Below are 23,469 nucleotides of genomic sequence, written 5' to 3'. Positions count from 1 at the left end.
TAAAAATAAAGCTTCCAATTTAACATTAGAGAAGTTTTGAAATTACGTTAAGATCAGATGTGAATCTTGAACAGATCAGATGTGAATCTTGAACAGATCACTTGTTCATGAATATGTATAAAAAAAATCCATCATCCGAGACGGACGAGAAAATAAGAAGTTGTGGATTTTACGGGCTCTCTCCTGACTTGGCAACACCGGATATAAGTAAACGCTACCTTTGTGTTTGAATGCGATGTTTCCACACTGCTATATAGAATCAAAAATAAATACCCACGCTGAAAATGTAAATTAACACATTGTTTTATTAAAACTAGGTCATACATATTTTATTTCACAAGCGTTTTTGTATTTTTATTTTTCAGGTGTTCAATGTAAAGTGCAAGAATGTGCTCTACTGAAATGAATATTATGTAAAATATGTCATCATGTAATACAGCGTGAATTGACCACAATCGCCACAACCGCTGAGCAACACACACATCTAGGACGGTAACACCTTTCTTTCTGTCGTGAAACTACCACACCTGAGAGGAATGTGTGTGTTCATGAGGCTTGTTTGATGCTGAGAAGTTTTATTTGCAAGTAGGAAGCTAAGGTATTTATTAAGCTAGCACAGGTTAGCCATGTGCTTTGATATTGATTCTGACCGAACTTAAGTTTCTGTGGCCGCTAAATAGCTAATTTTGTAAATCAACTCTTTGTATACGTGTTTACTGACCTACATGTTTAGATGCGTATCATGGAACTGTGTCTGTTTTCAGAGGACAGTATGAGTGGTCAAAGTGCTGCTGGCATTACTCCTCTTCAACAGATGGTGGCGTCCTGCTCTGGAGCCATTGTCACATCTTTGTTGGGTGAGATACCATAGACCAGGGCGGTCCAAACTACGGCCCGCGGGCCGCCCGATTTTTACTGGCCCGCGACCGATTTTAAAAATATAATGTAATATGGCCCTCTTTTTTTTTTGCATTTCTTAGTTAACCGACTAGTGCGGGGGTGTCAACTGATCGGCCCATGGCACATTTTAACAATATAATGTAATATGGCCCTTTTAACTTTTAAATAATTTAAATGCACTCATTATATTACAGAGAAATATGTCCCATAAATGAAAAAGAGCACCAAGCCCATCCCAGAGGACCCTGCATAATGTTTTATTTTAAATTAATATTATTATTGAAAATCCATGTGTCCTTCTCCAATAGCTTCTAATTCATCTGACACAGTGTCTCCATTTTTTTTCATACAAAATTCTTCAGCTTTAGCCTGCTGCTAAAAACTGCTTTTAGCCATAACACCCTTTCCGTTACCGGTACTGCATTATGGAACACACTACCTCCAACTATAAGGGCATGTCCCACACTGGCCTCTTTTAAGCGCAAAATAAAGACATGGCTTACTGATAACCAAACATGTAACCACATATAACACTGCACTGTATCGGCCCACTTTCTATTGAATTGTATTTCCTTTTTAACCAATACTTATGTTTGTCTTTGCTTTTTATAGAACCTTTTCATGTTATGTATTTATTGTATATCTTTTGTATTGCTTTTACTGTAACATCCACCTGCCTATGGACAACAGATGGAAATTAGCCCCTGGGCTACAATCTGGCACATTTACATGTTGGAATGACTATGTTTATCAATGTGCATTGTCCTGAAATAATTAAATAAATAAAAATCCCTCTCAAAGTGCACCAGATTCATGCATTTCACTTTAAAAACTTACTAACAACAAGTTATTGCATTTATAAACTTTGTTGTTAGAAGATAAATAAACATGGTGGTGAAGATGATCATTTAAATGTTGTAACTTTTTTTTTTGTGAATATCTGCTGTTTAAAACTTATAGTCATGATGTTGTGCTTCTGAAAATGGTTGATAATGTGAATTTTATGTTTTTTTTTAATTTGCTACATGCAGAAACACTCATGTCGTGCTGATTAACTTAGGCTACCTAGCATACTTAACAGACCAAATACTTGTACGAGCATTGGTGTATTATATAAGTGTAGTATATTTACATATTACCTAAGAAATCACTTTGGGAAATTCCAATTTCAATGGATCTATACAACATACATAAAGACTCATGGCAAGATTTTTTTTTTTCTCCTTTGTTTTCAGTCACACCATTGGATGTTGTGAAGATTAGACTGCAAGCACAGAGAAGTCCCTTCCCTAAAGGTAAAATGAATATGAACTGTTTCGGTCTAGTATTTTATTTTCATACAGTAAATAATAAATTAACATATCACTTTTTACAATATCTTTCAGGAAAATGTTTTGTCTACTGCAATGGACTTATGGACCACATATGTGTGTGCGAGAACGGCAACTCCAAGGTCTGGTACAAAGCCCCCGGCCACTTCAATGGCACACTGGTAAAGAATTTCAGATACTAATTTTGAGTCATGTCAGACAAGCTCCCTATCATGTGTTGTGTCTTGCCTTAGTGCAGTGGTTCTCAATTATTTTCCGTCATGCCCCCCCTAAATTGAAATACTGTTGAGAACCTGCTAATATTTATTTATTTATCTGTACAAAACCACTGTATGAGTTTCTGGCATGAGCATTCTGCATACAATCACCTTATTATCAAATTAGATGTTCGATTATAAAATTAGCTGAGATAACTTCTGCAGCAACTTAAAAAAATTCGAAGTTCAGTTTATTAACATTTAAACAAGACTACTCAGTCTGTGTGAATCTCACGACAGAGAAACAAGAGCATATGATTAACTAAGGTTTGCATTTCATTCAACACATTTTTAAACTGTAAACATAGTTAAGGTGGTGTTTTTTAATTATTATAGGCCAATATGGCTTCTGTGATGTGATAACCTATAATTCATTAATATTATTAATAGTCTACTTGCTTGATTTCTTTTTAAATAGCCTACAGAGACACTTGGAGACACATGTGGACGTTTATTTACTGCAAATCGCGGCCTTTCGCACGGTTATGACCATACACAAGCACACATTGTGCTCGCTAGTAGTTTTTTTTTCACCTCCAAAGACCTGCAAGAACATCTGGCTGCAGATTGTGTATCTGTACATGGTTCAACAAATCAGTGCAATTTGCACCAAAACATCTGTATGGCCAGGTGATGAGAAGGAAACCCTTTCTGCGCCCACGCCACAGATACAGTTGCATGGAGTATGCAAAAGCTCATTTAGACAAGCCAGCTTCATATTGGAAGAAAATGCTTTGGACTGATGAGACAAAAATTAAGTTATTTGGTCTTTATAAAAAACAGATGTTTTGGTGCAAATTGCGCTGAATTGTTGAACGATGTACAGATACACAATCTGCAGCCAGATGTTCTTGCAGGTCTTTGGAGGTGATCTGTGGGTTGTGTGCAACCATTCTCACGATCCTCCACCTATGCCGCTCCTGTTTTTTTCTTGGTCTGCCATGCCTGGGTTTAACTGCCACTATGCCTGTGTCCTTCCATTTCCTGACAACGTTCCCTACAGTTGAAATTGACAATTGAAACCTTTGGGAAAGCTTCTTGTAGCCTTCCCCTAAACCATGACAATGAACAAACTTTGTTTTTCAGATCTTTTGGGAGCTGTTTTGATGATCCCATTCTGTCTCACTTCAGCAGAGAGTCAAAGAGAAGTGCAACTTGCATTTAGGCACCTAAAATATATCTTCTCATGATTAAACAGACATTTCTATGAGGTTCAAGGCTTAACAACATAATCCAACCAACTTTGTGTTTAAAGTCATCAGTTTTACATGCTGTTACAGGCATTAAAATCAACAAAACCACAAGGGTTCCTATATTTTTGCACAGCCAGTTTTTCACATTTTATTTTATTTCATACAACCAAATACTGCTTTTCAAAAAATCTTTGTTTGGAAAACATCACAGTACTTAGCTGTTCCTGGTAAATTAAAGACATACCACTTTTATATTTTTTGTGTGAAAGCAGAGTCAATTATAATGCCGGCTGAGAGGGGTTCCCAAACTTTTTCATATGACTGTATATAAAAAACCTGTATCTGACTCCTCACTCTAATTCTCTTCAGGATGCCTTCGTCAAGATAGTTCGCCATGAAGGCATAAAGGCATTATGGAGCGGTCTGCCTCCAACACTGTGAGTGTGAAGTCTTCCGCATCTCTTTTATTCACTCTGTTCACCTCAGTTTGCCCGCTCTCTGAGTTATCGAGCACATGTGATAGGTTGCCAGTCATTTACTCTGCTGATGCACTCATTAAAGGTGCTTACGATTGAAATCTCACCAATTAGTGGCAAACCACCTAAGGTTTTCTTAAGGGCTCATTACCAAATATTGATTTATGTTAAGTATTACCATAATGGTTTTTTTTTATACACCATGCTCATTTATTTATTGGTTTCTGTTTGTGTGGTTGACTTTTTCCCCCTGCCTGGAACAATTTTGATGGATGCATCATTTATTTATGGATATTTCCATCTCCAGCGTGATGGCCGTCCCAGCCACAATGATCTACTTCACGTGCTACGACCAGCTATGTGCAGTGATGAGGCTGAGGATGGGAGACCACGCTCAGGAGGCTCCTCTTTTGGCCGGAGCGATGGCTCGAGGTGAGCTTTAAAAAAATTGACAGATACTGGCTCTCATCTGACCTGCTTGCCATAATTTAGTATTGATCGTCTGCATTCAGTCAGTGTGGTTAACTTAATGCAGTATTCCACACCTTTTCCCATTGTTCCATCCAACAGCAAGACATTATTTTTTTGTTTTGTTTTTTTAAACCTTTTTTTTAACCTTTTTTTTCCTCCGTTCTCCATGTGTCAGTGGGTGCATCGACAGTGATCAGCCCTCTGGAACTGATCCGTACCAAACTGCAGTCTCAGAAACTGTCGTACAGGGAGCTAACTGCCTGCATCCGCTCAGCCGTGGAGACAGAAGGCTGGCTGTCTCTGTGGCGTGGTTTGTGGCCCACTCTCCTCCGAGACGTTCCCTTCTCAGCCATGTATTGGTACAACTACGAGAAAGGCAAGACCTGGCTGTGTGAGCGGCAAAACAGCAGAGAACCCACGTTTACCATCGCCTTTATATCTGGTGCGATGTCAGGCTCTGTAAGTGCATCAGCAAACAGCCCTTGACGAAAAATATCATAATTCCTTAGAAAACCGTCATCTTGTTGTTAATCTTACCTTTAATTACCTTTTTAGATTGCGGGCATCGTTACGTTACCTTTTGACGTTGTCAAAACAAGAAGGCAGGTGGAGCTGGGAGAGCTGCAAGCTAGGAATTGTAATTATGATTTAAACATTTCTATTAGTAAACGCTTCTGAAGATTGAACATCTACATTAACATGCTCTACATTCTTGAAACCAGTTTTGAATGAAGTTCAGAGTCATTTTGTGTTATTTGTCTTCTCAGTGTCGTCTCAGCTCTCCTCCTCCACCTTCAGTGTGATGAGCAGGATCGTGGCACAAGACGGCTTTGGCGGGCTGTTTGCAGGTAGATACTTTTGTGAATCTTTAAAGTTACATAAAACTTAAAAAACGGCATCTAAACCCTTCTCCTATCTGTTGCCAGGTTTCCTCCCCAGGCTCATCAAAGTGGCCCCGGCCTGCGCCATTATGATAAGCACTTATGAGTTCGGAAAAGCCTTTTTCCGCAAACACAACCAGGAGAGGATACTCAGGCCACTGCAGTCCAACAACACCTGATACCTTTCCAGTTATTTCTCTCCAAACCACTAAGACTACACCGCACCTCAACTACCTGATATTATAGATGATCAATTGTTATATTTTAGTATTTAATGTTACCAGTATTTAATTTAAACATTTATGTTTACCGCTTTAGATCCTGTGTGCACAACTGAAAAGAAAAATTGTTTCTTCTCGTCTTTGTTCAAATCATTACGTTTCGAGGAATTTAACAGCCAGCAGATGGCAGCCACTGTCTTTGTTAATTATGTGTAATTTTCCATGTCCCCCATGGAAGTGGCTGTCTCACTGGGATCATGTGCTTTGTGCCTTAAGTCCTTACATTATAGATGTAAAAATTAATCTATATATTAACTTTATAATATTAAAAAAGCGACTGTGAAAAAGCACTGTGAAACTGCTGTCACAAATGTTTAATATATATACCCGATTTTCTTTGGAAATTTTCATTCATTTTCATTCTTTGACTTGATTTCAGGCCAAACTTGTTCATTGTTCAACAACAAATTCATATATCATATATATCACAGTTTGAGTATGTGGAGTTTATTAAAATTTAAGGATAAAAAGGCAAAGAAATGCAATAAAACTGCTGGAAAGGAACTATAGGCAGAGTCAAGAGTTCAGTGCTGAGGTACACATCTAGTCATCAACAGAAAAAATAACATAATACTGACAATGCTCATTTGTCTCTCATTATTAAAACATCTGTTGCAAGCTATTATTTACAGAGTCCAAACACAAATCTTTATCTAGAGTATTGGGGAAGAACTCATTAAAATACTGCATTTAAATTTTTTAAAGGGAACAAGGATCTGTGTCCGGTAAAGCTGAACTTTAAAGTAAACCCAGATCTCTAGTATAATAAGTGTTAAACTTAGTGATCATTACCTGAGAAAAATTACGGACAATATCAAACTGATAAATTAAAGAACATTTACACCTAAGAACAATATGTGAGACTGCATATTTGATTATAAACAATAATAGTTGATAGGCTACCATTAATCAAATAAATATCTAGATTAAAATGGCGTAGACAAGAACTCTGTTGCAGCAAGGACGGTTTAAAAAAATACATTTAACAGCAGGAAATGACTCAAAGGCTTACATTTGTGTTTCCTCCTTAACTCTGATCTGATCTAGAGTCAGTACATGTAACATTCTTTAATTTTCTTGAACAACTGTGAAAACACTGCTGTCTTCTCAATACTGGAAAGTAAACTGGTAATTATATCAACTTTCTATTATTTTCATTTATTTCCTAGAAAGGGAAACCAAAACATTGGTGCTTCACAGTTTAAAAAAAAATGCACGCTAAAATGAATGAATAAAGAGCTGGAGATTTTCTATGATGAGGCCTTGTTCGGCCCGATGGTGCTGGTCTTTGAGTTTTAACATAATTCGAAGAACATGCTGCACCGGTGTCAAACCTGACTTCCATCTGTTAAAGCTCATAAACGTATACAAACAGAAAATCAATGTCACCTACATGTCGAAAGTTCTTGGATTGTCTGGCCCTGGTGGAGATGTGTTGTTGTTGTTTTTTAAAGCTATGACGGAGTGATGCCGGGGCTGCTGTTCTCCGTCGCTGGACTGGCCAGACATTCGCTGGACTTCAGGCTGGCCAGAGACTTGTAGCTTGCGACTGATGTCAGGGAGCCACACAGACCTCTCAGAGACGGGGTTTCCTCTTTACCTGAACCAAAGGGTGCAAGGTGTGATTAATGCTCACATTAAAGCAGAGGTGGCGATGCTTACAATATGTGTTGAAGGAGATGTACCTTGGTGGGGCCAGAGCGTGCGGGCCGGCCGGGCCTCCAGACTCAGAGTGTGTGATGGACCCAGAGAAGTCTGGGAGAGGCTCATGTCAGCAGATAGCTGCTCAAGACTCTGGAAACTCTTGCTGCAAAGAAAAGTTATAGTATCATTTAAGATCACAAGCAAACTTTTGGTGTTCCCTGTTTACTGTTAATTATTGTTGTTTTTTATAAATTGTGTAAACCAAAAACTTTGGCATTTTGCACTTCAATAGTTATTTCAATTATCTGCAAATTTGTAATAAAAGTAAATATGTTGCCGACTGGTCTCATAATCCTAAATGTATCTCTGCTGCAGTAGATCCAGCTCACCATTAATTGTTCTGAGTTGTGTAAATGGTCAAGTTAGAATCAATCATTTAAAAACTTTACTTGTAGGGAGCCAATACTATCTTTTAAGAAATCAATTTATTAGTTGCAGCCCCAGACAGAACCAAACTAAACCTGGAAGCCGGAGGATGTCAACTCATCTACATACTCCTCGCACAGTCCCGTGCTCTTCCTGTACAGCAGCGTGTCCAAGGCCACGGCGTTGGCATCCAGGACGACAGGGGACGGCCACTGATTGGTCAGATGGGCTGTCAACTCCTGTCTGGACCGCAAATCATTGTTCTTCAGCACCGTCCTAAAGGCGACAGACGCGTGTCCAGAGTCAAAGGCGGTTCGTTCGCTGAATAAACCCTTCACTTGCATGAATGCAGCCAATTATGACGGACACATAATAATGAATACCATATTTTTTCTGATAGTCTACCTATTTAATCTTCTCTAATACATGAAAAAGACAAAAACAAATCTGAAGATTGTTCAATCAAAAAGAAACAATATTTTGCCCTGGCCCCTGACAAGCTTTTTTATTTCAAATGTAAAATATCCTGGATCTGTATATTCCCAAAAAATTGAGGGGGAAAAAAAGGAAGGAAATAGGAGCCTGTATATATTTTTTTTTTTATCCGTCTCAAAAATACTGTATCGGTTGGCACCACTAGCTCATCTGGACACTTGTCTTTCAATTGTAAATCCTCCCTGACAAAATCATAAACCTGCCTTATAACAGGAGCTCATTTGAAAACATCCACTGACTCATCACACCGGTACAAGACTGCAACTTCATCTCCAGAGATCGTGACATGAACCTTCTTGACAGCCTCAGCAACCGACATTGAATTAGTGCCCAAGCCGTGAAAGCTTTCTGTCACCGAGTGATATATTAACAGAAATGAATGGAAAGACACACAACACTGATGCAGCTTTTTTTCTTCTTAGCTAAAAAACAGCTGCCGACTGCGATTGACTCAACAACAAGCGGAAAAATTAACGAACCACCTGCAACCTCCAGGCTTCTTGCTGTGTCCTTAATGTCAAATTCACAGCTGGATCTGCTGCAGTGTGTGCCTTCACCTTATCATTAGCGACCTAATGCGCACAGACAAACACAAACACACACAGAAACACAGTGTGTCCTGAACTCACAGTTGGTCCTGTAGTTCCATTATGATGTACTCAAGCTGTTCCTTCTCCAGCGTGTGGGAGAGGTGTGTGTCTGCCAGGCTCTGCTGAAGAGCTTTATTATCAGACACGGCCTCTGACAGCTGGGCTTCTCGTAGACGGACCAGCTCCTCCAGGTAACCCTTAGACAAACACACTCGGTTTTTCCATTCCTTTGTTTACAGCCCTGAAGGAGCTGCTGCATACACATTTGAATTCCTTGTTTTGCCTCAAAGAATATTAAATAACAGCTTTCAATTGTTAGACCTGAAGCCACACAGGGAAACAATAGCCTACAGCTGGTGTACAAGCCACAAATAACATCGTCCTTTTCGTCTTGGCATTTCCCAATTGAAGGCTTATAAACATAATTCAGACATTAAGGAAAATGTCATATTGGCATATATTATCATGTAGTTAGTTTATCCCTAAAATAACAGCAACGTCACACACACACACACACACACCTTCTGCTCCAGCGCTGTTCGATACTTGGACTCAAAGCGTTTGCACTTGCTGACCAAGTTGCTCTGCTCTGTGAAGATGGAGGCAGCGGTGGCCGTTTTGTCGGGGGTGCTGCTCTCGCTGCAGCTGCTCCCTACAGTCCTCATCTCCTCCTCGTCGCTGCTGATGCTGTCGGCACTGCACAGGGAGCCAGAGAGTGCCATGTGTCAGTACATTATCCTATGTGGTCTGACAAGAATAGTTGGCTCCCTGAGCAAAGCTGAACTCTTGCTGTATAAAAGGCTTTGACATTTATAGTGCATGTCGCTTTAAGAGCAGTAGCTCACGGTTTATTGTATTCAAGTTAAACCTGCAGTGTGTAGAATTTTGGGACCATTTTTGGGGGAAAAAATATTAAAATATCCATAAGTACGTTTAATTTAGTGCATAATAGCTGAAATATATATATATATATTTTCCCATTAGAAAGGGTCTCATATCTCATATTTCTCCATACCATGGACCAAGGCATGGGCGCCGCCATTTTGGAAGCATCATAGTTGGAATGTCATCAGTTCTACAGAAGCACAGAATGGAACAGTTGGCCACACTGTGTCCATCAGAACTACCAGCTGGAATGTTCTTGAAGAATTTCTGTTGCTTCTCTGAACGGGAGCCATAGAGACCAACTGTTGTGATGATTTCATATTACACACTGCACCTTTAAGTTTCGTTTTCTGACTGTTACTCCGAGAGAGAGCTTCATGCGAGCGCCTACCAGCAGGTGGCTCTTCGTTCCTCCATTACCTGCTGCTTTACTGTGTTAATACTCCGGGTTTAAAGTTTGTGACAATGTAAGTGCCTGTTACTTTGTTTCCTTTATTGTGAGTATTGTACTATATAACTGTATATGTTGTTTAGCCAATAGTTATTTATTTATTATGCTTCATAGAACTAACTGTGTTTTATTTTACTGTTGTTTTATAGAAAACTGGAAGATATTACCAAGTATTTAATAAAACAGGGCTGAACATAATATATTCTGAAGCAAGTTACGTCTCCTCTTCATCATTCCTTGCATTCTCATCGATGCACCATTCCTGGATGCTATTTAAACCTATTTGATCTAGCCCACCTGCATTATCGCTAAAAGAAACTTGCCTTTCTTAGTCCACATTTTTACATGATGTTTCACAACTCTGCAGCAGATAAAAACTTTTAACATTCAACAGTAGCCTACTTGAATTGTGTGATGGGGATCAATTGACCTCACATACCTCTGAGTGAACTTCAGGTAGGGCATGTAGTCGATCACGGCCGGGCTGCCGCCGTCCAGACCCTCTCCTTTCAGACAGAAGCTTAAGACAGAAGACACATTCACCACATTTACAGCTTTGCAACGGTCTTTCAACTAAAAAACAAGTTATGTTCATTCTAAATGTTTCGAATCCATCCCAACTTCACTGATCCACCAAAAGTTGGACTGTGTGCTGTATTTTGTACAACAATCAAGTCAAACTCCGAAAACTACAGTGAAGTGAATACACAGCCCAGGCACTTTAAACAGGCATGTAGCAAGCTATGGTGGGTCCCATTATTTACATCACCTTTGTTTATATACCAGTTTACAGAGTCTAGTCTACCAGATTTTATTTCAGCACACACACAGTATATATAGGTAGCTGATTGTGAGGAGATATGCACTGATTTGGAAAAATAGGGATTTTGACAACAAGCTTTCTCCAGACTCCACCTTTAAGATGAAAGCCTCTTGAATCAACTTCAAACTTGGGTAGAGTGGGATGTTGTTTTTCCGACACCGCATTGCCAAAAATGCATTTCATGCAGGAAAACCTACACACTGACAGTGCAACAGGCGGTAAAAAGCAGGACTGAGAGGTTACAGTAAGAAAAAGCAGAACCTGAAGTCAATGGTGTGGAGTGCGATGAGTGTGTCTGCTAACAGCCCCGCCTCTTCTCCAAGAATGATCGCCCCTTCCTCGTAAAACCGCCTAGAAACAACATATTAACAGCATTAATTCAACTCAGACTTTTGTAATTTAACAGCACACTGATGTTGGAGAGACCCTTCCTACACCTGATTTGATACAAATGTCTCTAATGTTGAAGATTATACTGTGTGTAAAGCAGAGCATCAACACCTTGTCGTTTTGAAGTCCCTCAGTGCAGATGAGATGTATTCTGATAATCTTTTCTCCATCAGGACCACTCTGATCCACGCCCTGCCCTGCAGAGAGATATAAAGAAATGGCATTGAGGTTGTAGTGGCATTCCATCTGTATACTTCTAATTTTAATACCACAATCGAGCTATAGGCACAGTAACTGAGTCTGACGCGAAGGTCAAAAATATACAAAGTCACACGATCACATGGTAAAGTGCAGGACTGAAAGACCAACATGTGTAGAGATTAGCTGCTGAGAGGTAACAAACCCCATTAATGATGAAGTGCCATTTAGAAGCCATTTGTAAAAACCTTTCCTGGTATTTTTCATGCTTTAGTTTAATCAAAAAGTTCAGAAAAAAATTGTTATGCTCATGGCTAAAAATCCTAATAAATGTAATGAAAAAAACAACAGCATAACTAATGACAAAATGACCCGTCTGTAGTAAATGCAAAGTTGCCTTTTCTTAATTCCTGGAGAGAAAAGTGTGTTTATGTGTGTAATCATGCGAGGTACAGCAAATCTAGTTCTCACTTACCGCGTGACAGTAAAACAATAGCAGCTAGAGTTGTTTGCCCTCTTACCCGCAGTGTAAGGCTGAGTCATGTTTGATTCGCGTGTGTGTTCTTAACATTTTTGTGACTGCGTTCCCTTTGTTCTTTTTTTAAGGGGATATTGCAAAGTAAGCTCAAATCACAAATGCCTGATTATGTACTATGCAGTAGGTCAGGATAAGTTTAGAATCAAAGAGAAAAGAAGTTGTGCTATGTACGTTTATAAAACTGATATCGCTTTCCTTTTTTACTCTTTGATGGTTTAAAGATGAATTTCTCCCCTGCTGCCTCAGGTAAATTCAATCTGATCCCGAGGCTGTTTTATCCTCACTTTAGCTCTCGATGATCGCACATTCTCCATGCTCTCGATGCTTCGGATGCAATTATGAGGAACTTTACTGCAGGCGGCTTTTATGTAATCCCAGAAACTCCGAGGACTCTCGTAGCCAAACCAAGTCATCTGACCTGAGAGAGTGAAACAAAGAGAAGGGAACAGTGGTTGTATACCAACCTGCAGCTTCCTTTGTGCTTCTCTGCATTTTAAAAGAAGAACAAAGACATGTGCACTTGTTAAACAGAAGGGAGTGGAGCACAGTCGAATGGCTTTGTTGCCCAGAAATTGCACTTAAGTGACATTAGTTGTCCACTCATTTGTGTTAAATTGCTTTTTGTAGCTGGATGTCTTGAGCAGAGAGCTCTGGTTCTCAGTCCATAAAGTTTAAGAATAATATGAATATCAATGTACTGTGTATGATAATAAGGATATGTTCAATCTGAGGCTATATACTTGGCAGTGATCAAAATAAAGGGAAATTAAATGCCAATTGCAACCTTAACTTGTGATTGATGAGTCACTGTAATTTCACACAAAAGTTTACATTATGGGGTGTCCTGATGGGTCTGACACATGTAACCACAACATGCCCTGCTCCTTCCCAGCTGTTATCATACATCATTTCTCTGTATTTTTCTAGTCACCCTCCTATAAACTATCAATAAAGGGCATAAAGTGAGGGAAAATAATAGGCGACCACACTGCAGTTTTTTAAGATTACACTAAATGTATTATCTGCGCCTTGTTTAAAGTATACTTGCATGTGGATAAGAGGAGGCTTTGCTTACGCTTTTTACCTTTCAGTCGATGGCTGAGGATGTGCTCCAGTATGGAAACAAAGTTAACCAACTCTGGAGAGGAGTCATCTATTGTATCGAAACAGGAGCGGTCCAAAAGTGACTTCACTGAAAACCTGGATACAAAATGAGATTCAGACACTGATATTAAAACATTTAATTTGACCTGTATGTTAAAGGTGCTACCACAATGTACTAGTAGATTAAGCAGTGATGATGATGTCACTATACTATGAATAAAGTACTAGACTATTCTTTCAAAACAACAAAAGGGCTTCATGGAACTTCATAGACATTTATCAGAAAGAATGGTCTGATGAACAGATGCTACCCCTATTGCATTGTGGGAATTTTAGGATCAAGTGTTTTTGGAGCTTGGCACATAGTAAAAAGTCCTGATATCTTTGCTTAAGATGCTTCGGTTTTTACTTCTATTTTGTTAAATTTTTATTTATTTATTATTTTATTTATTGTTATTCTTTCGGACAATTCCACACAATACACAATTATCTCTTTCACATCATACATATTAATTTGTGTTGTCCGAAGGGTGACGGAAGAAGCCTAAAGCTTATCGAGTCCCGCCCCCAATTTCATCAGATTCAGAATCAGATACACATTTACTGATCACAGAAAAAATAAAAAATAAAAAATAAATGTTTTAAAGAAAAATAAAAAAAATAAAATAAAAAATGAAAATAAAAAATGAAAAATGAAAAATGAAAATGAAAATGAAAAGGAAGAAAACAAAAGGAAGAAAACACAATTTTGCATTTATTTATATATTTTTTTTTTGTCTGTTAAGCTGCAGTCCAATACACAGTCAAATTTTCATTCTCCTTATCCATTGACCTTGCACAACTGACATGCTTTCCATTTTCCCGATGAATTTAATTACACATCGATATCCTCTCCATCCACTGTAGCCATTTTTTGGACGTTTCCTTTGATATCTGCGATGTCAACAAAACAAAATCTGTCTTTTGTGAGGCTTTGATTAATCTCCTGTAATAAAACCAGTCCTTATGAGCTGGGCACTACGAAAGTCCTGTATATCGGCTAGCTCTGCCTAATCTGATTTCAACAAATTAGACAGGAAGGAGTTTTAATGGACGTGTGTGTGTGTGTGTGTGTGTGTGTGTGTGTGTGTGTGTGTGTGTGTGTGTGTGTGTGTGTGTTGCCCTTTATGTAAGCCAAATAATCTCACTTCAATATCTCTACCTCGTTGCTAATCAGCAGGGTGACCACCGAGTGTGCACTTCCTGCCATGGAGCTGATAGATTTCAGCATGAATAAAAGCAAGGTAGGTTTTTAATCACATGTGGTGTTTGTAACTATCAGAAAAACCTTACACCACCCACTTGATTTATTAATTTACCCTACATGTAGACTTTTCTCAGTTATTATTACTTCTCATTCACACCGTTAGAAAAAGAAAATATAGGAACTAAACTTAAAATCATTTGATAAACTAGGACAGCTAAACATACATTATGGACTTGTATTTAGAAATGTGATCACTGTGAAGATTTTTTTTTTGTTTTTCATATACATATTGGGTCGATTGTATTGATGGAGCACATTGAAAAACAACAACTTTCCTGTTATGATGATAGTTTAAGGGACACAAACGCAGTCATGTAAAGGTTGTTTTATTCCAACATGGGAAGTCGAGCACATAGCTTTGGCTTTGAAGGGGTTGAAGTCGTGAGAGGCCTGTTGCTAGGCGACTGACAACAATTATTGATGTCAGCCTGTTGAAAAGGGTGAATGAGCTGTCTTCTGCAATTTCACATTATGCACATGAATGAGACAAGCAGCTGAATATCCGCCGATTCATGACGTGATGACACGTTCAAAAACAACTGTTTATTCCTACTAACAAAGTAAACACAGTGGACTGATTATTTTCAGTTTTATCTATTGCACATTTTTTGTAATTTAAATACTTATAAAGGGTTTCAGATGTTGCATTAAAAATGAGTGTGTCTAAAACCTTTGACTGAACGTGATGTTCCATGCGTTGGTTTAGAGCAAACACTGAAACCTGCAGGGTTTAGGAGAGTGAATCAGAATCAGCTTTACTAGCCGAGTATGATGCGATAGGAGAAAATGTAATTAAGTTGGTCTAAATGTAGTCTCGCGCAGCCAGACCACACTACAGCTAGCAGAAGTCTAAATGTTACACACCATTAACTAGATGTTACAAATAGACGTACAGCTTAAAACAAGAACAACAAAGCTGAAAAAAGAAATGTCAGATAAAACATAGAATGAAAATTATTTACATATGTAGGTAGCCTATACATTGGGGTATACGATACAAGGTGTAAGCAAATAGCGAAGCTAGTGTCTTCAGCTTCTCAGTGTTTAATGTGGACAAAAAGATTACTTTTCCAAGTAACTTTTTTTCCACTTAAAGAATCTCATCTACCGCAGTGACATATACTGAAAAACAGACACAACATCCTATTATCTATGTAAGTATGCTAAGTATCCATCCCTGCAGCCAAAACAGAGAAGAGCATTTGGAGAAAATCTGATTTAAGGGACAATTGGCAGCTGTGTAGTTGTTTAAAGGCTGAATGATGGGGTGATGTGAAATGACACAAGACAAAAAAAAACATGTATTTATATACTGTGTAGTTGGAATAAAGAGCTGGGACACAAAAAGAAGGAACATGTGGAAGAAGTTAATTCCCTCAGTCTCTTCTTTTTTTTTTTTTTTTAAACTTAAATTTTTATTGGGTTTTTTGCACATTTTACAAATATCAAACCACATATATGCAAAAATACATCCAGAATAAAGAATAGTCTCAAATAGAGCTGCATGTACTTGGATTAACAATTGTTATACATACATACCCATATATTTAGGTCAAAAAGACATTGAAAGGAAACAAAAGACAAATCAAAAGCCACAACAAAAACAGGAAAGTAAAAGACAAAAAAAATAATAAATGAAAATAACAGTGACATGTAAGCGTTCTTCCTTACTTGAAATGCAACATCATGATCTGATTTTGAGCCTCCTAATCTGTGGTGTCATTAATTTTTCTTTTATATTCAACCCATTTTTCCCATCTTGAATCAAACTTCCCCTCCTGGACCCTCAATATGTACGTGAATCTTTCCATGTCGTATATTTCATCAACTACACCCAGCCATTGCTTCTTTGTTGGTGGATCTGCTTTGTACCACGCTCTTGTTATTGTTTTCTTGCTGGCTGCCAGCAGAGCTTTTATCAGATATAGGTCCCCACCCTCAACGTTTTCCTGAACCAGATTCCCCAGATACAGCACCAAGCCGGTGTTAGGCATTTCATAACCAATTATCTCCTTTAATTCTTTCAAAACATCTTCCCAATATTGCTCTAACTTTTGGCACTTCCAAAATATATGTGCGTGGTTTGCCCCCTCCTGCCCACACAACCTCCAACATGCGTTCTGTTCCGGAGCATACTTCCCTTTCATATTTGGAGTTATGAAATATCTTATGATGTTCTTCCACCCGAACTCCCTCCATAACCTGGAAGCAGTTGTCGAGTGCTGTATCCTGCACACATTATACCATTCTTCCTCAGTTATCTCGATCCCTAGCTCTCTTTCCCACTTTTCCTTTACATACATAGTAGAGTTCCCCCTACTCTTCAGCAGACCTTGGTATAGGGCTGAGATCACTCTGCTCTTCCCCTCTGTATATGCATCAGTCAGCACCTTAATTACTCCATTTTGTTCGGTGGCCTTATCCATCTTTATTTCCCTTATATAGTAATCCCTTACTTGTAGATATCTAAAGTGGTCACCCCTCCCTAAGTCAAACCTCTCTTTTAGATTTTGAAAACTTGGCATTTCCCCCTTTTTTACCATTGTGCATATTGCCGTGATGCCTCCTCTTTCCCATCTCTTGTAACCTTGATCTTTTCCGGGTTGAAATTTATTGTCATGTGTTAGCCATCTCAAAATCTTCGTCTCTTTTCCTAATTTGTATCTCTTTACTATTGTGTTCCAAATGTTTAAAGTAAACTTAGATATTGGGTCTATCAAGGCTTCCTGTTTCTTAAATAGTTCATTATCTCCCACTAGCGCTTGAATTTGATATCCCTCCCCCCTCACTTCAATATCTTTCCATTTGGCTACGTAGTTACTGTTACACCAACATGCAACGGCTCTGATCTGTGCTGCATAGTAATAATCCTTGAAACTGGGCACCGCCATTCCTCCTCTCTCCTTAGGTAACTGTAGTGTTGCAAGCCTAATCCTGGGTCTCTTGCCCACCCAGATGAACCTTGAGATCCACTTGTCCCACTCCATAAATTGACTTTGTGGTATAGGTATGGGTAAAGATTGATAGAGATACAATAACCTTGGCAATATGTTCATTTTTACAATTTCGATCCTTGAACTGAGGTCCAAGACCTGTCCTGACCACCTTGCTAAATCCCCCTTAATGCTCTGATTGATCTGTGTGTAGTTTGAGTTATATAATTTGTCTACTCCTTTTGTAATATTCACTCCTAAGTATTTAATCTTCTCACAGTCCCATCTCAATTTGTATTTCTCTTTGATCCCTATTGTTGGTGTGTAATTTAGAGCCAAAATCTGTGTCTTTGCCACATTAAGTTTATACCCTGAATAGTGCCCGTATTCCTCCAGTAGATCCATAAGTATTGGAAAGCTCATGTCTGGTTGTCCTATGTATGCAATCACGTCGTCCGCGAATAGACCCAATTTGTGTTCTGATCCTCTCATTTCCACCCCTTTGATATTATGATGCTGTCTAATTGCTTGAGCTAGTGGTTCGATGAAGATATCGAAAAGTGTTGGAGATAGGCAACACCCTTGTCTAGTCGACCTCTCTAGTTTAATCCGATCCGTCAGACTACCATTCACTTTCACTCTTGCTGTTGGCTCATCATACAGTGACCGTATGCATTTGATAGAATCCCCATTAAAGCCAAATTTTCCTAAGACTTTATACAAGTAGGTCCATCCTACACAATCAAATGCCTTTTCTGCATCCAAACTCACTAAGACCACACTATTTCCCCTCCTCTGAACCTCCTCTACTATGTGAATGGTTTTCCTTATATTGTCCTGTGCCTGCCTTCCTTTTATAAAACCAGTCTGGTCTTCATCTATAATATCAGGCATGAACGACTCAAATCTTTTTGAAATAATTGAAGTATAGATCTTATAGTCGACATTAAGCATGGATATCGGTCTGTAGCTACTACACATTTCTTTATCCTTGCCCTCTTTAGGTATTATAGAAATAATAGCCTCCTTCCAGGATGGGGGAGTCCTGCCCTCCTTCATAGAGTATCTAAATGATGCTAACAATAAGGGGTTAAGTTCCTGCCTAAATACTTTATAGAATTCCGATGGGAATCCATCACTACCTGGTGATTTACCATTCTTCATTCTACTAATTGCATTCCCAAACTCTTCCTCTGTAATATCTGAATTGAAGAATTTATTCTGCCCTTCCCCTATCGACGGTAAGTCTATCCCCTCTAGAAATGTTTCAATACTCTCTTCATCTGCTGCTGCTGGTTGTGTGTATAGTGTCCTATAATATTCCTCAAATATTCCCTCTATTTCCTCTGGCTCTTTTAATAACTCATTAGTTTTGGGGTTCCTAATCTTATGAATAGTGCTTAGTGTTTGTTGTACCCTAATCCTTCTGGCCAATAATTTATTTGCTTTTGGCCCTCCTTCATAGTACGTCTGCTTTACAAACCTCACTTTTTTCTCCACCTCTGACAATAGTATCTTATCTATCTTGCCTCTAATTTCTTTGACCTTCGCAAGTGCCTCCGGGTCATTTCTGTTTTTATGTTGTTTTTCAAACTCTTTTAGTTGCCCTGTTAAGTTTTGATACAGTTCCAGTTTGGTTCTTTTAAGGTGCGCTGTTTGTGCTATGAGCTTCCCTCTTATTACTGCCTTCAGAGCGTCCCAGAGAATAATTGGGTTTACTTCTCCATTATCATTTTCTTCCCTATATCTAGTTATATCTCCTTTTATTTCTTTCACTAATTCCTTGTTATTCAGTAGACCTACATTCAACCTCCAGACTGTGTTCTTTCTTCTAGCGGTTAGATTCACTGTCAGATATACTGCACTATGGTCAGACAAGTCAGTAACACCTATCGTACAGTCTTCTACCCTGTGTTTATCCTCCATGGTCATGAGAAAATAGTCTATTCTTGCATAGTTCGAGTGTGGATGTGAATAATGTGTGTAGTCTCTATCTAGTGTATGCCTATCCCTCCATATATCTGTAATTCCCAGTTGCTTCAGTTGTATGTTCATGTACTTAGAGATATGTGCCCTAGCTTTTCTTGTACTCGTCGTATCTAAATCATGATTTAGTACCACATTGAAGTCCCCCCCACAAATCAGGATCCCATCCATTTCCACAGCTATGATATCAAAAAGCTCCTTAAAGAATGTCTTATCGCTATCAGGTGGCGCGTACACATTGATTAATGTAACCATTTGTCCTTCCATTTTTCCCTTAACCACCACGTACCTTCCTTCCCTGTCACACATTTCTTTGCTTGTTTCAAATTTCACTGAGTTTTTAATTAGTGTGGCCACCCCTCTCCTATGAGACTGCTTAAATGAGCTATAGAACGTATTGTTGTATCCATATCTTTTAAATTTTTCATGTTCTTGTGATGACAAGTGAGTTTCTTGTAGAAAAATAACCTGCATCTCTTCCTTTCTAAATTTTGTTAAAACTTTCCCCCTTTTTATCGGATTGTTCATACCATTAACATTTAATGACACCATTCTAATACCCCTACGTTGCATAGTAATTCCTCTTGAAACATTCTTCTGTTCTCCACATGTCACAGAACACAATATGTAAAATAACAGCAACCGCTGAACTTAAAAAACACATTTTAACAATCAGAACATGAACTTCCAAGGCATTCGGGGGTTTCAAACATGTCCCCCTGTTCCCTGTTGGTAGGTGAGGGGTTAAGCCTCTCATAGTGAGAGGGCCCCCCCTAGTGGCGGAGATCTCCTCGGGCGTTGATCTCCCAAGCTCACTATAAGTGTCCAACATCTAACTTCCAGAGCTCCCGGCCGAGAGCTTTATGTGCATTTTCCATACATTATTTTAACCCTTGGTATAATAAAAAATTGCCACAAATGATCTTATAAGTCCGTGCAAACTTTAGTTGTGCCCCAAATGAGCCAGTACCAGCTGTATGCTGTTAAAGTTTGCTCGTAGAAAACGTTTCTTACTCACCACTGCGGTTTTTCGAAAGGACCGTCAAGCCACAAAATAATAGGCTTTATTCAAAAGTTATAAATTTGAAGCTGTGTTCGTGTCCATGTTCTTTCCCAATCGGTCACCGTGGCGCTTCACGTCCTCTGTTCTCACCCGTACGATCATCTCCCGATTTTGGTCCACTTGCGCGCTGCCTCCAGTCTCTGCAGCGGTGTCGGTCTCTCCTCTCCCGGGTCCGGGACCTGCCATCCTCTCTCCCGCATCGCCCTCGCCGCGTCTTGAGCGCTGTTGTATACTTTGAATCCTTCAGTCCAGTGCACTCTCAGTGTGTCCCTTGGGGATTGAAATCGAATCCCCCTCTCTTTTAGAATTCTTTTGATACCCGCATATCTCCGACGTTTAGCCGCCACTTCTGCTGCGTAGTCATGATCAAAAGTCACTCGGTGACCCTCGACTTCCAGCGGCGATCGCCAGGCCGTCTTGAGGACGTTCTCTTTAACCTCGAACCTCAAAAAGTTGACAATAATCGCTCTCGGGGGCTTGTTTGGTTGTGGTTTCGGTGCTAACGCCCTGTGCGCCCTTTGAATATCCAGTTTAATATCTTCCGACATTCCCAGCTCCTTATGAATTAATTTGTCCACGTATTCAGCGACCGAGTCTCCCTCTACTCCTTCTTTCAGCCCCCAGATTCGAATATTGCTTCTCCTTGACCTCCCTTCCAAGTCGGACAGTTTCTCTTGAAGCTTAGTTTGTTGTTCCAGTGAAGCAGTGAGAATGTCCTGTACCTCTGTAGTCCATTCCTCCATCTCAACTGTACGTTCTTCTAGGATGTCGATTTCTTTCTTTTGCGCCCGCATGTCGACGTCCACGGACTCAAATTTTGTATTAGTTTCCTCTCGGAGGCTATCCAGCCCTTGCTTCATCTCCTCCATTTGCTTGCCAATTTTGTCCAGTTTGGCGTCCATCGTACGCTGGCCTTTATCAATTTTAGCATGTATCTTGTCCATACCAGTATGAAAGCTAGCCTGTAGCTCAGACACCCAGCTAGGTTGGTCGGCATTGCTAGCTATCGCTGCGTTAGCCCGTAGCACCTGTTCGTCTTCTTCCTCGTTGTACATATTTTCCGTCTGTTTCTCCGCTTTCTTCTTTTTCTCCTTTCCCTTTCCACTTTGAGAATTACTCATGGCGTCTATTCTTCAAAGTTCGAGTTGCAGCTTTAGGATTTTTTTCCGTTTTTTTGCTTAATTGGCCGGGAGCTCTTCTCGTTTGCTGCCTATCGTCTCAGTTGCATACCGGAAGTCCCCCAGTCTCTTCTTTTAACACTGTAAATATTTAATCTGCTCATGATTCACTTTTTTGACGTCACTTTGCTCACCCTTCTCCCTCTACAGATTGTGACAGTCAGGATGTTGATGGCTTGTGTAAAGGTAAATAGCCCTTCTGTGTGCATCTTACTACTCTTCCATTAAAGCTTGTTTCAGACTGTCCTGAACCCTGATAGTCATATATTTCCTCTTCTTTAAACGGTTTAGACTTCACTGAACAGCCGGAGTCGGCCGTGCATTATCAGTTTGTATTTTGAACTATCTCTCTCTCTGTATCATCCTTCTTCTGTGACCCTGTGTTACCCGGCTATCTCTAACACACCATAGTCGGTCAACTGACATCTGGCAGCTACACTTGACCACCGATCAATACTCAGAGCAGAGAGCTTCTCACTAGAAACAACAAACAGGAGGAGGGATGTGCTACTTTGTGTGTGTGTGTGTGTGTGTGTGTGTGTGTGTGTGTGTGTGTGTGTGTGTGTGTGTGTCTGTGTTTTACAGCGGCATCGCATCATTTGAGGAATGAATTGAGGACAAGGTAGAGTCCTCAGGATTGTTTACGGTGTGTTCTACAAAAAACACCAATGTACTTGATATTTTCTGGATATTTATAGGCCTATATCTGAAAAAATTGAGTTTCTACTTGAATTACACCTCTCATAGTGAGGAAGGGGTCTGAAAATGTCTTTGGACCATCACAGGTTTAAATTGTACAAAATAGTCTACATAATTGTTAGCCCTATAGGCACACATAAATTACAAAAATTGCTTTAATTCCAGCTATTCCAGCATTTTAAGGAGTGGTGGAGATGTGATTGGGGCAGATGGACTATTTCTAAAATCCAAAACAGAGCTGATTTTTAGAGAGGGTGATTAAAACTGAAACGTGATTGAATGATCTGTTTGATGGAGGGTTGTTGAGGCTGGTGGTGGTGGGCATGAATGTGTATTTGTGATTAAATGGATGAGAGCGATGAATATAGCCTGGCTGGCATTTCAATACTATTTTGCTGCAACTCGTCCAGCAGACAGACTGACTTTCTCCTGTATGCATATTAAAGTATCAATCCGGATGGAGTCAGGGGGCTGCAGCCCTGCTCCCCAAGCTAACCTCAAAACAAACGCACATGATTTAATTAACAATTTGCTGTCCGACATCTGCTTCTGATGCTGCTAAATTATCTAAGTCTTTAAGAAGAGGAATTCCCACCTGCACACCGTGAGCAGGTTCCTCCTCTCCACCGCGGCGCTCCTGCCCGCTCCCCTCCTGCGGATGAGATGCAGCCCCACGCCGAGCGACGCCATGCCCGGCCCGTGTCCGTCCGTGGCTGCTATCTCCGCAGGACCAGCTGTCTCCGTCACCACGGAGAACACACGCCTTGCTCTCTCCGCTGAAGGAGACGCTGCACAGCGCACAGAAACCTAGGTGGGGTCAAGTCAAATGATGCACGACTTCCAGCGCACACTTTCAAAATAAAAGGTCATATGGCTGCGCTTGTTTGTTGCTATGGTTTGTTGTCTTTTGTCGTAGACTGTAAAGCGTAATAATATAATTTAATCGATCAACCAGAATCTGAATGTTTAG

The 23,469-nt window shown here is 39.7% G+C and overlaps 2 protein-coding genes across 6 annotated transcripts; one reads left to right on the top strand and one right to left on the bottom strand.

Annotated features, from left to right (window-relative positions):
• Positions 1-413: 413 nt before the first annotated feature.
• On the top strand, positions 414-6,042 carry slc25a40 (solute carrier family 25 member 40). Of its 4 annotated transcripts, none has more exons than XM_080039296.1 (9): positions 414-492; positions 765-857; positions 2,136-2,392; positions 4,051-4,118; positions 4,465-4,589; positions 4,804-5,087; positions 5,184-5,265; positions 5,396-5,476; positions 5,555-6,042. In XM_080039296.1, the coding sequence occupies exons 2-9, from the start codon at positions 773-775 to the stop codon at positions 5,686-5,688; spliced, it is 1,116 nt and encodes a 371-aa protein (XP_079895422.1). In that variant the 5' UTR covers positions 414-492; positions 765-772; the 3' UTR covers positions 5,689-6,042. The 4 variants fall into 4 exon arrangements, with proteins under 4 accessions (XP_079895422.1, XP_079895421.1, XP_079895420.1 ...); XM_080039295.1 differs by having other exon boundaries at positions 432-598; XM_080039294.1 differs by having other exon boundaries at positions 432-598; positions 734-857.
• A 742-nt stretch (positions 6,043-6,784) lies between these two features.
• On the bottom strand, positions 6,785-23,189 carry rundc3b (RUN domain containing 3b; the record flags this gene model as incomplete). 2 transcript variants are annotated; one of them, XM_080039167.1, is made up of 11 exons in its annotated part: positions 6,785-7,390; positions 7,476-7,597; positions 7,990-8,136; positions 8,985-9,142; positions 9,467-9,641; positions 10,721-10,801; positions 11,366-11,455; positions 11,606-11,691; positions 12,515-12,648; positions 13,315-13,430; positions 23,095-23,189. In XM_080039167.1, 11 exons carry the CDS (start codon positions 23,187-23,189, stop codon positions 7,245-7,247), a joined length of 1,350 nt encoding a protein of 449 aa, XP_079895293.1. In that variant the 3' UTR covers positions 6,785-7,244. The 2 variants fall into 2 exon arrangements, with proteins under 2 accessions (XP_079895293.1, XP_079895294.1); XM_080039168.1 differs by lacking the exon at positions 7,990-8,136.
• Between the last annotated feature and the right edge of the window lie 280 nt (positions 23,190-23,469).

The sequence above is a fragment of the Ammodytes marinus genome, assembly GCF_949987685.1.
Source record: "Ammodytes marinus genome assembly, chromosome: 13".
Taxonomy (NCBI): domain Eukaryota; kingdom Metazoa; phylum Chordata; class Actinopteri; order Uranoscopiformes; family Ammodytidae; genus Ammodytes; species Ammodytes marinus.
The sequence above is the reverse complement of the archived record's forward strand: the minus strand, read 5'-3'. Positions and strand labels throughout refer to the sequence as shown.